Source organism: Corvus kubaryi, unplaced genomic scaffold, assembly GCF_017639235.1.
Source record: "Corvus kubaryi isolate FWS band 111438036 unplaced genomic scaffold, C.kubaryi_AGA036_p1.0 37397, whole genome shotgun sequence".
Taxonomy (NCBI): domain Eukaryota; kingdom Metazoa; phylum Chordata; class Aves; order Passeriformes; family Corvidae; genus Corvus; species Corvus kubaryi.
This window is the reverse complement of record NW_024581136.1, coordinates 19,847,488-19,859,693: the sequence shown is the minus strand read 5'-3', so window position 1 is coordinate 19,859,693 and position 12,206 is coordinate 19,847,488. Positions and strand designations below refer to the sequence as shown.

At 39.3% G+C, this 12,206-nt stretch overlaps 1 protein-coding gene across 3 annotated transcripts in view; it reads right to left on the bottom strand.

The window, feature by feature from the left end:
* Window positions 1–3,032: 3,032 nt before the first annotated feature.
* The window catches only part of IFT80 (intraflagellar transport 80), a 30,444-nt gene continuing 21,270 nt past the window's right edge, over window positions 3,033–12,206 (bottom strand). For 2 of the 3 annotated variants that reach the window (XM_042041921.1, XM_042041922.1), the window contains exons 12-21: window positions 11,888–12,051; window positions 11,281–11,345; window positions 10,735–10,870; window positions 10,247–10,394; window positions 9,674–9,845; window positions 9,244–9,261; window positions 7,972–8,061; window positions 7,714–7,886; window positions 6,490–6,613; window positions 3,033–4,131 (exon numbers count right to left, since the gene is read on the bottom strand). In XM_042041921.1, coding sequence (XP_041897855.1) covers window positions 4,018–4,131; window positions 6,490–6,613; window positions 7,714–7,886; window positions 7,972–8,061; window positions 9,244–9,261; window positions 9,674–9,845; window positions 10,247–10,394; window positions 10,735–10,870; window positions 11,281–11,345; window positions 11,888–12,051 — 1,204 coding nt within the window. In that variant the 3' untranslated portion in view covers window positions 3,033–4,017. The remainder of the gene's footprint in view (window positions 4,132–6,489; window positions 6,614–7,713; window positions 7,887–7,971; window positions 8,062–9,243; window positions 9,262–9,673; window positions 9,846–10,246; window positions 10,395–10,734; window positions 10,871–11,280; window positions 11,346–11,887; window positions 12,052–12,206) is intronic. The other variant, XM_042041923.1, reaches the window with a different exon arrangement.

The window sequence follows — 12,206 nt, the reverse complement described above, 5'->3', positions numbered from 1 at the left end:
CGCAGCTGCCCAGCTACGAGGAGGTGAAGCACCTGCCCAGCTACGAGGAGGCGCAGCGCTGCCGGCCCGCGGAACGGGGCGCGGCCGCGGGGATCCAGGGGTGAGTCCTCCGCGCCCAGCCCCGCTGCGCAGCGCGGGCACCGCACTGATGGACGCGGCGGGACCCGCGGGACGGGGTCATCCTCCGGACCCCGGGAGAGACAGCGGACAGCCCCAGGTGTCCCAGGCGGGATGCGACGCCAGGAACCGGCAGCGTTCCATGGTGGGACAATGGGGATCCCCGGGAAGGCTCCACACCGCAGGGTGACCTGCTGGACACCCGGCTCTGCAAGGGGACGTGTCAGGGGCCACGGGGATTTTCGGGAAGGCTCCACACCACAGGGTGACTTCCTGGACACCCGGCTCTGCAAAGGGACCTGCCAGGGACAATGGGGATCCCCGGGAAGGCTCCACACCGCAGGGTGACCTGCTGGACATCTGGCGCTGCAGAAGGGACCTGCGGAATTCCTGGGGACCGTGGAGGGATGGGACACGCTGCCTGGGAAGCAGGGACCCACTGGGACAGCCTGCAGGACACCAGGGCGCCTCACAGGGACGTGGCACAGTCCTGGAAGGACTTCCAGAAGGAAGGTGACTTGGGGACATCACCTCCAGTAGGAGGACGTGGAGTGATGGGAAGAGCTGGCTGCAGTTTGCCGCAGCATTCCCAGCTGCCCTCCTGCTCGCCGGGAGTTTTGGGATTGCTCAGCTGTGGGACTGTGCTGCGAGGACATAACTGGGTGATCCTCATCCCTGCCATACCCACGGGTGCCAGGGGGAGGTTTTGGGACAGCCAGACCAGGCTGTGCTCCCTGGCACTCTGCAGTGGGGGTACGGAGTGGGCAGCAGGGGAAGGAGGGAACCCTTCCAAATCCTAATAAAATATCAGCACCTCCTGCTACCATGGCTCTTATTCACTGAGGGGACCTGGGACCCCTCCTGCTCTAAGGGAAATAAATGTCACAGCTGCCACAGCTCCTGGGAAACCTTCCACAAACAAGGCAAACACCAAACCCCAAGGAAAGGCAGAAACAACCTCCATCCACCCTTGAATACCTGAACAAGCTGGGAGTGCCTCATTTACTCCTAAATTCTCCCTACAGCATCGCCACGAGCTCATCCCACCTCTCCTGACAATTGGTCTGTGCCCAAAGCTTTCATAAAATACCTTTTTTTTCCTTTCCTAGCCTGACTTTAGCAGGTGGAACTGAGGATCTGGTCAGTGCAGGAGCTGCAGCCATGAGCCCTGTCCTTTATCTCTTTGGAAGGTGTCTCCAATGGCAAAGAAAACCTGCAGGTTTATTTAAAACAGAGATTAGAGCACTTCCAACTGCAGGGCTCCAACTACCACAGTTGTTTCTTTATATAAAGTAAAAAAGTTCTTGCAGATCCTTCAGGAAAAACACAGAAATAATTATTTTATTTTTTGCACAACCAAGCTCTGTGCAGACAGAACTCATCCCTCTCCTTCCCTGAAGGTACCAGACCATCCTATTTTCCCCAACTTTACAGCAGGGCAAAGGCACCTGAACTAAAATTAACAGGTTAAATTCCAATATTGGAAATTTTATAGCACAGGGCAACCCCTGACTGATTTGGATTGATAAACTTTGGAAATAGAGATTCTTACATTTGATCAATTCATAAAAACCTTTTTTCTACCTGGCTCTTCCCCATCCCCTGCAGAGTAAAATATCATTTCTGTTATCATGAAAATGAAGAAATGGAGGTCTTAAAATTTCTATATTTAATAAAAAACCATGTAAAAACCAATGTAAAAGACGTATGTATAATACAAACAGTAAATTGCTTCTCTCCAACCTCCCCCATCTGTAGGCAATACAAACTTTATACAAATATACATTAAAATTTCAGAATTAAATTTTAGAAAGCTTCAAGCTTTTCCATTATTGCTTATTTATAATTTTGACTATTCTGGAGTGAATAAGGCAACAATCACCAGTTTTTTCTACAGGAAATGGTTCCACATAATCTGTAAAATCAAATTTTCATGTCAGATGATTCAAACCTTCCTCCTGTTCCAGTCCCAAAGGGTAAAATCCCACAGACAAACCCAGATCTCAAAGTTTTACCGCCTTAAATACCAGAAAACAAAGTATTTTTAAAATTTTTTCCTCTGAGCTATTACAAATATGCAGTTGGTTTTTAAACACCCACCTGACCTTTTACTTCTACCTCACTTGAGGACTTTATTTTTCACTTAAAGATGCATTTTTCCACCTCCCTTTTTATAATCAGAGAGGATTTACTGTGGTCAAGGTTAAATGAAGTGAACGAACAAAACTCCCCACCCTGCAATGTCAAAATCTGGATTATATTTGGGTATTGATCCATCACAACAGCACCTAAAAAACTGAATATTAATCATGTTAATTCATCTCTGTTTCTTAAATTGGGTTATGATGGTTTAAATGAAGCAGTCAGTAATTAAATAAGAGGTATTGCTTTTTAAAAGAGGGTTTTCAAATAATTTCTTGTTCTGGGCAATAATGTAACCAAAATATACCTGAAACATCTGTATCCTCCTGCTATTTTTTTTTTTACTTAATACTGAAAATAACTGAAAGGAGGTACAAATTTAATCCAAAACTTTGGAATCCCAGACCAACCAGCTCAATATTACCTTGGCATGGACAGATGGCACTTTCCTTGGAATTACAATCTCTAAAACCCCTGCCATAATCCCAGAAAAGCCATATAAGATAACGTCTTCTCCTGAGAATATTCTGAAATTCAGATTTCATACCCAGGGTCACAACTGTATTTAGAACCTGGTGAAAACAAAGAATAAAAGTGCATTTCCAAAATATTTTGCTTTGTTTTCTATTGAACACGAGCATGCTCAGGACTGGATGCCTGTGATAAAAAATGGAATTAAACACCTTTCCCATCACCTCCAAATGTAATTAAAACACCCCAAATATTCTTTTTTCAGCAGTCAGTGGAGATCACCACATGCAACAGCTCTCAGATATGTTAAAAACCTCCACATTTATTCGGTTTTATTAAGAAATTTATGCAAGAAAAGGTCACACAATGATCCACAAATTCACTGTATGTACAGCTATTTAAGGTTTTGCTGGTAACATTTGAAAGATACATAATATATCTTGTCAGTGCTGAATAATCTGTTAATATATTTATAACACGAAGAGAATGCAGCCAGTTTTGGATGTGAAACAAAGAAAAATGTATCCTGATGAAATAACACAAATACAAAAAAAAAATATTTACAAATCAAGCACTTAGGGCAGAAAAAAATACATGAAATACCCTCTTATTTTAAATATTCTTGTCAGTTTTACATGTCACATGCTACAAATGCTATTTGTTACTTCCAACAACCCTGAAAGCACATTCCAAAGTATTTTAAACAGGAAAATACCCTTTTACTGCTGAATGCTTTGCTCAGTGACAAACCTGAGCTGCTGAAATCATCTATTAAAGAACTTGCTGGTACATCCTAACAGAAATATGTCTTACCACAGCTGTGAGGGAAATATTTGTACTTTAGAGGCTCAAGCTCCTCTTTTTATCTTACATTTCCAGCACTTCCACTTTGCTTCATTTGTTTTAGGGCAATTTAAATGAGTCTGGAGAGGCCTCTGAGGCTGCAGAAAGAACCAAGCTGCTTAACTTGGTGCTTAAATGGGGACTTCATGAGAGGCAACCCAGGTTAAAGAATATCAGTGGCAACGAAAATTTAAAAGCCACAAAGACAGAGACAGTGAATTCCCTTTTTTTCTCAGACATGTAGCACTCACTGGCACCAGACTATAAACCCAGCTCAAAATGAAAGTAAATAATTCATTCTGTTTGACACCCAACGCTTAAAATCTACAGAAATTCTCACTCCTGTGGCCCACAAAATGTTTGCTGTGGCTTTTTTTTCACATTTGTCAGAACAAGCCAGTACCAAATATTGAAGCAGCACTTTAAAGGTGTCCAAAATGTCAATTACTGCTGCACAGTTACACTGGTTCTCACTGCAGGACTGGCTGCTGCTCGTTCTCTTTCTTTAGCAATTTCCATCTCTATTTTGGCTTTGATTTTATTCCAATCCACTTCCAGCTGTAAGAACAGAAAAATTAAATACACAGAGCTCAACATCAGAGGGAAAGAGGTCAGTTATTCAACTTGAAAATACAATTATAAAGTGTTGAGCACACAAACTCCTGAAAGAGATGACGGCACAGCTGAGTTCTAACTGAGCTTCCACCTTCAAAATAAACCAAGCCTGAGGTATTTTAATAAATCCCACCACATCTCAATGTGTCTGGCAGTGTAACACAAAAATAACCTGCTTCTAATTCAATACCATGACATCAGTGTCCTGCTACTGAAAATTTAGCCCTGTGTCAATAATTTATGAGTGATGTCTCCTCCAAGGAAGCTGATAGGATATTAAACCAGTTATCTGCTCAAACAGAAATCAGATTCCTGCTTGGAACTGCCCTTCTCCATCAATAAATGTTTTAGTTTCGCTTTGGCATTTCTCCAGCTGCAGAGAATTGGCATTTTCTGGCTGTGTTTTGTGTCAGTGAAAGCTCAGACAATAGATACAGCACAGTATCACAGTACAAATGTGGGTACAAGAGTTGTCTCTTCCCAAAAATGTGTGACAAGGAAAAAAAGGGATCATGGTGCATTTGATGACCATAAAAACACATCCAAAAATGAAACTGTGCAGTTCAGTTTATTGCTGGAGAATTAACACTGTCAAAGGTGGGACGGGAGAAGAATTTCAAGGGCTGCACAGGGAATTCTCCTCTGTAATTAAGTCACGAGATAACAGGGAAGATTCTCTAAGAGGGAAAGTGAAACTGCAATACCCAGGTTCTCAGGTGACAATATAATAAAAATTCCTCAATTCCAGAGGCACTTACTGGGTCCAGGATTCCCAGGATATGTGCAAGGTATTAAGAATCTGATATGTAAAATAAAACACACTTTTAGATCCTGTCTGGCTCCAGAAAAGAGAGAAAAAAACCTCTTCATTTAAGCCTGAAGAGGTTTTAGGTTGTGAGAGAGAAATTGAGATCCTTTTTAAGTCTGAGACAGAACAGCAGCACAAAATCTTGCTTTTCTTTTCAAGTTTCTTCTGATTTGCTTTATGAATCTGGCAGGTTGCATTAAGAATTTAATTACAGCTTAAAATTCACATTATGTAGATCCTTCCTACTCTCAGATCCAGCAAAGACCTCCAGCACCTGGATGTGGAAAAGGACTCTTTCCCTCCGGAAATCTCCTGAGTGAGACCCAAATCTCAAGACTGAGTAAGGTGAAAAATCATCCTGCTCACACCTTGTCACTGCCAAGGTGGAATTCCTTAGGAATCTTTCCAGAATCTACAGCTTTCTCAAGGATTTAAAGAAAATCAGGATTATCTACAATGTCTATCAGAAGCACCAGGGGATTTACATGATTTTTGCTCTGTCATGGGTTTTATAGAACACACACTTCCTGCACAGCAGCTGGAAAAGCTGCAGGGTAAGAATGCTTGGAATCTGTCCTTTATTTTTCTGTATTTTCCAGGTAAATTACTGCAGAGTGGTTCATTAGGGGCAGACTTTCGTTTAGGAAATGAGAATCCTTAAAAGTGCTAAGAGCTAATGACTTCCATTAGGAATTCAGCTTTATTCAAAGTGAAACGGGCAGTGTCCAATTAAAGGATGTGAATTCCCAGCTCAGGTGTTCCCTGATCCATCAGCTGCAGTGGATAAAAGGATTTCACACAAAGGAAAGGTCTCTTTTGATAATTTCACCCTGAGAATGCTGAGGAATAAGGAGGGGAAAAGCAGGAAGGACTTGAGGGCTGCTGAGGGGAATTGCACACGTGGGTGCCTCTCCTGAGGGAAATGTGTGGCAATACTCCAATGGAATCCAAGATCCAGCTTCTGAACTTTAGGATGTGCCCTCAGCCTTCAGGATCTGTTAAATACTAATAAATTGATTTCCTGATGATGCAGAGGGTTTCCAGTAAGTGTATCTTGAACTGTTTATCATATTTATCAGAATGGTTTGTAGTTCACTTCATAAACATCCAGATACCTTCAAAGTTTGCTGTTGTTTCTATCCATAAAATGCCACAAAAATGTTGGAGATGTTTAAGAGAGACACACTGAACCATGGTGAGGTTTAGCTCCCTGTTTCATAGAAAACAACTGTGCCTTCACTGGTGTAATCTTCACCAGATATTAAATATATATATTAAACATATATATTGTGAATCTTTGCCTTCAAATACAACACATGTCCAGCTATTCCTGGCCCAGCAGCCCCATATCACGCCAGCAGCTGTAAAAATGTCACATTTATGTGCACATTTGAACCACAGAAGGAAAACAGAGGTGCAAATCCATCCCACCCTCCCCAATTTGCCACAGAGCTCATTCTGAAGCAGCAGGAACAATCCTGAGGGATACTTACACCTTCTGCATACTGCAAAAATCTTTGGTTGGTTTCTTTTTTCCCAAAATCCTCCAAGAACTTCTGTCTGTAAGCCAGGACCGTGTCCACGTGTGTCCTGTGCTTCACTGCAAGATCCAGGGCTCTGGAATAAAGCAGGAATGGCTTGGTCAGGCTGGGGAGATGCTCTGGCACAGCCACAACCACCAAGGTTCTGCAGATACTCTGAGGGTGAGGGCAGGGATCCCAAATCCAAGCAGTTCCACATTAGGATCAGCAGGTTAAAAGCAGCCAGTGATGAAAAATACCCAGCAGTTATTTCCACTGACAACCTCATCACATCATCATTACTTTGACCACAGGAGGCTTTTTATTCCAAGGAAATGCAGAATATTTGAGAGCTTAGCACAAGGGGCAAAAATAATAATGCTTAATTACTTTTTTGTAGTCAAAAATAGGTTCTGAACACTCATAATACACATTTATGGCATATTCTATATAATATTTACAAATATTGTATAGGTGGGAAAGATTAGATACTGGATTAATTTAATTCATTACTCACATTTGGTTTCTTCTCAGTGGCTTAAGAACACTGATATTTGATATACAGAGAGTTTTTAGATGATATATAGAATAAAAGAATATCCTTTTACTAATATCCAGCTTAAACCTCCCCTGACACAGCTTCATAACAAAACAACAATCACAGATATGTGGGGGAAAATCAACCTTTTGCCTGAATATATGAATATAATAGCAGAGAAATTAGGAGTGAACAGCTCAGAGGATTCTGTCAGAAAACGTGGGGGTTGGTTTTGTTTAAAGGAGAAATTCCTCCTTTGTTTTCTCAGCCCTAATTCATATTTTCTCCACCTACACAATGCTGGGAGCCTGAGTAGCCACAGCTCTATTTTTAGCAACAAGACACTTCAAACCAGCCCAAATTCCACAGCCAGTCTGGGGCATCACTGAGGACTTCTCTGTGCTAACAGTGATGAGAAAGCAAAATGTTATTTCAAAATGCTTCCAGGAAGATTTTGGGCTTTTATCACCAAATATTTGTATTTTCTAAATATGACACAAAAATGCTGCTTTTTTTCTTGGTTGTTGTCAGGCTATGATTTAATTCTTTTTTTTTTTTTTCCCAAGTCGTGGGTGATTAAAAGATAAAAAAATGAGTCAGCAATAAAACAACTGATTGAAATAATCAAGAAAACATATTTTAATGGGAAAAAATCCTACCTCTCCCAGTTGTAAAGGTTAATGTTGACTTGAATAGCTTGGTAAACCAGGCCTGACTGAAGCAGGAGGGTTTCAGCCTCCTGGGTGCTCCCACTGAACAGCAGCATGTGAGCCATCCTGGATTCCTTGGATGGCAGATCCTTGATGGAATTGATGTACTGCACTTTGTCAATCTGCTCAGGGGCAGGACAGCAAGGAAATTAATTCATGAACTTGGTTTTGCAACAATTTAATTGGGATTTAAGTGCATTTTCTTACCTCCCCAATTGCTGCATAGGCAATTTCAGCTGTGGTCATGTCCTTGTTGGCCACTGCCATGGCAGCCAAACAAGCCCACAGGGTCTGATCCTGAAATTCAAAATACAAACAACTTTTAAACCTCCAAATATTTATTTATCACGCTACAAACGACTCCTCAAAGCAACTGCACAAGGCCTGGAAATTATGGGTAATAATACATTTCTCTGTGTGCCATTTATGGCACTGTGGTCTAAGTCTCTTATTAGGAAATTATTAATTATTTCTCAGAACTAGGGACTAGAAAAACTTAATGGTAATAATAATATTACATTTTTCAATTATAATTTTTATTACTTCTATTGTTTCTGTGAGGTTTTTTTTGGGTTTTTTTTTACACAGCCTTGAGGAAACCCCACAAATTCAGAACCCAGGAAGACCCTAAATGACATTTTGATGGATTTTCAAGTGACAACATTAGGACAATGACACCCTAATAAACCATATTTAAGCACAGTTTAAGCTACCACATCTAAAACTCTATTCAGACAGGAAAAAGGTAATTTTTGACTGTTCAGTTCATGTGGACTGCAGGAATTAAATGGGTCTTAATATTTTTGTTGAGTGTGTTCAATAGCGAATCTGGAAATAAAGGCTTTGCCCTGTGAAGGTTTTTGGAAGGATCACTCTTGATTTAAATCAGAATTGACACCTACACTGAGGATGTTCCAAACCCATTCCCGTATTTCCCAACTGATTTTTCCATGACTCAGGACAAATCCTCCTGCAGGCAGCCCATAATTTGGGAGGATTAAGATTGTTCAGAGAATCAAAAGCTCAGAAAATCTGTGTCCCCTTCTATTCCCACTTCCCTTTTATTTAGAAAATCAGGTGATAAATGCTGAAAACTCAGCCTGAAATTATCCAGGAGATGAAGTTTCTATGAGTTGTTCCTTGATAGGTTTTGCTGCTTTTTTCCCCCACAGAAATATGACCCATTTTGTTATTCCTGAGTGGAAATACTTTCTACAGTCTACTTGGGAATACTAAAATCAAAATATCCTGACTTGGATGCTTAAATCAGGTGATGTGGACACTAAAAATAAAGATTCTGTTACAATTAATTATAGTAATACATCCCAAATTATCTGGATGTGCATTGTTTAATAATTCAGTGACACAAATACCTGAAATACACATTTAAGGTCATGACAAAAGTGCTAAACTTTTCTAGGAATAAATGGGAATGAGGATTTGAAGCGATTTTGTTGTTTTAAAGACTACCACACTCACCTCATCTGTTGCTGTTGTCTAAATAAATACAAAAGAAAGCAATGGAAAAGGAAAAAAAATAAAAAGAAGTGAAATGAAATATGGAAAATAACAGGTAATTGTGGGAATGTCACTTTTAATTGGTTATATTAAGGCCCAGACCCGAAAATTTAAGCCTAGAACTAAATTCTGTGAGCATCTCTGTTCAATCCTGCTGGATTTTGGTGTGACTAAAAATAAGAATTGTTATTTATCATGAAAGTTATGAAATTATTATGTTATGGAATTAAGAAAACCACATCATTTTCCACGAGCAGCCAAAAAAGTGAGTGACGAAGCAGGCTGGAAATGAGATGTAGCATTTGATATGGAGAGATCACTATGAAAGGACACTTAAAACCATAAATATCCCATGAAATGGTACCAGAATATTCCCAAAAATCAGCTGTACCTTGACAAAGCGACAGAGTCTGACCCCATCTTCCCACCTGGAAGCGCTGACATAGTCATGGAGAATTGCAGGGTAAGGGGAGATGTGGAGATGGACAAGGGACCCATCTGCTCTCCTAATTGTGATCTGATTCCCCACAAAACTCACAATCTGGGGGTTTTTGCTGAATTCACTGTGTGGAGAAAGAAAAAGAAGTTAATATTCATTTGTTTTTACAGGGAAGAATTTACCACTCATTTTTTGTGACCTAATATTTTGTTACTTTTAATGTCGAATGTAATTTAACCAAATATTTGCTGTTTGTTTTTTACAAAAAACTGAGGCAATATTTCATGAGAAAGAACTTAAATTTTGCTTTTCCATCAAGATGCTGCTCTACTTTCAAACCCCACATCATCATTTCAACCCTGAGCTTTATAATTTTCCTTATAAAACACTTTTGCCTCATTTCCTAATCAAGAAACAGGAGAATTTCAAAAAGTTGCAAGCCCAGCTTTTACTTCTCCTGACCACAATTTGTTAAGGAAGGAGGAAAATAGTTAAATCATATTTGGATTAAAAAGGATTTCTTACCTGGCATCTTTTTCATAGAGAGTTTTTGGGAGAAGATCTTTATCCACATAGACTGTGTTGGGATAATACCAGACTGTGAACCTGGAATCCTGAATCCCACACAGGATGTTGGATGTGTCATTCCAGGCCAAGCTTTGCACCATTGTCCCTTCATTTACAGACAAGAAATAATGGACATTGCCATGAGAAACTTCAAACTAAAGGGAATTCTCAAAGGGGGCTTATTCATCCTTTTGGGTTGTTTCTCGAAGGTTTTAACCCCAAGTTTGTAACATTTTAACTGCTGCTTTACATTGAACTGACAGAAAAATTATCAGAATTTAGATAAAATGTACTGAAATTGTTTCTAGCTCTATCATATAAAAGCCACGGGTTTTTTTTTCAAGTTCAATTTCACTATTAATTAAGCAAAATGTTGTCTCTTGCATTAGATAAAAATCTGTTTCCCTGCCAGCATCTTCCCAAACACCAATTTGAATTTTTCTCACCTATTTTGACAATCTTCTGCTCTTTCCCAAACCTTTTCACTGAGGTGATGAAAAGATCTCTGTTCTTATCAATAAAAGCTATTTTTCTCTCATTTGTAAGTCCTTTCTGGTCCAAAGCAATCTCCACGATCTCTGTCTGAAAAGGGGAAAAGAATCTCTGAATTTTATTTTGGAGATTTAATGTCTGGACATTCAAATTGATTTTTTTCCCTAAAAGCAAAGCAGAAAACTCTTTGATAAACTGGGCTGAGAAAATACTTTTTGTGTCATTTCCCTGTGGAATGAATCATTCAACGGGGTTGGAATTAATATTATTTTAAGGTCCTTTCCAACCCAAACCATTCCATGATTCTGTGATTTTATAAACTGAATTTCATGAAGATTAAAACAATTTGAAGACAACACAAAGCATTAAAAGTCAGTTGAAAAGCTCCATTCTATTAAGATTTTAAAACCTTTAATGGGTTTTCAGTCCCATTATGGAGGAAGCCCATTAGTGATCCTTAATTTCTAAGTAAAATAAAGTCATTAAATCCTTCACTTTACCTTGTGGGTCAGAGGTTTTCCATCACCCAGGGGCTTCCCAGATAAAGCTTCAAATATAAAGATAACTGAAGAAAAATAATGATTTGCTTTATTAATTAAAACAGCAGCTTTCCATAGATTTTCCCAGTGATTCCATTTTTTTGAGTGTGATTTAGTGCAAGTGGATAAAATATTCTGTGTGAGCTTTACCAGTGATTTTCACACTCTGGTGAAAAAAAGAATCGTATAAAAAACTGAATTTTCACCTCCTATCCCTATTTTTCATTTCCTATCTCAAATGGGGCTTTACAGAAATGACACCAAGTTCTGATAAAAATCTGCACTCAGAATTTAAATAAATCCACATTTCCAATACCAGATTGACTCAATCTTAACCCACAACTCAATGAATGGAAATGTTTAGAAAGAGAGAAAATTGACTGAAAAATCCCATCAGAGAGTAAAAACTTACTCAAGTATTTTCTGTAAATATTCCACGGATCAGCTGGAAGTTCAAAGCCAAACCATCCTCTTGAAGTTTTGAAATCAATTTTAAGCAAGACCCATAATTTGAATTCATTTTTATAATAAATATATGTATTTTTCTAACAAATAAACCAGAATTTACCCTTCTCATCAGCTTTGTCCTTCACTGCCAGGGTGTCATTGCTCAAGGACACTGTCTGGGCATTTAAAACATCTGTTCTCATGCCTGGATATTTTGGAGAGGAAATTAATCTGCCCTCATAGGAATATAAATAAAGTCCTCCACCATCTACAAGAAGAAAATGCCTACAAAAAAAAAAAAAGAAAAAAACCTGAACAACAAAGAAGTAAATCACCAAGTAATACAGAAAAATCATATTTTCAACAACGGGTTTAATATCCTGCAACTGTTTTTCCAGTTTCCATCATTTCTAAGCTTTACATTTCCAAGATATTCTGGA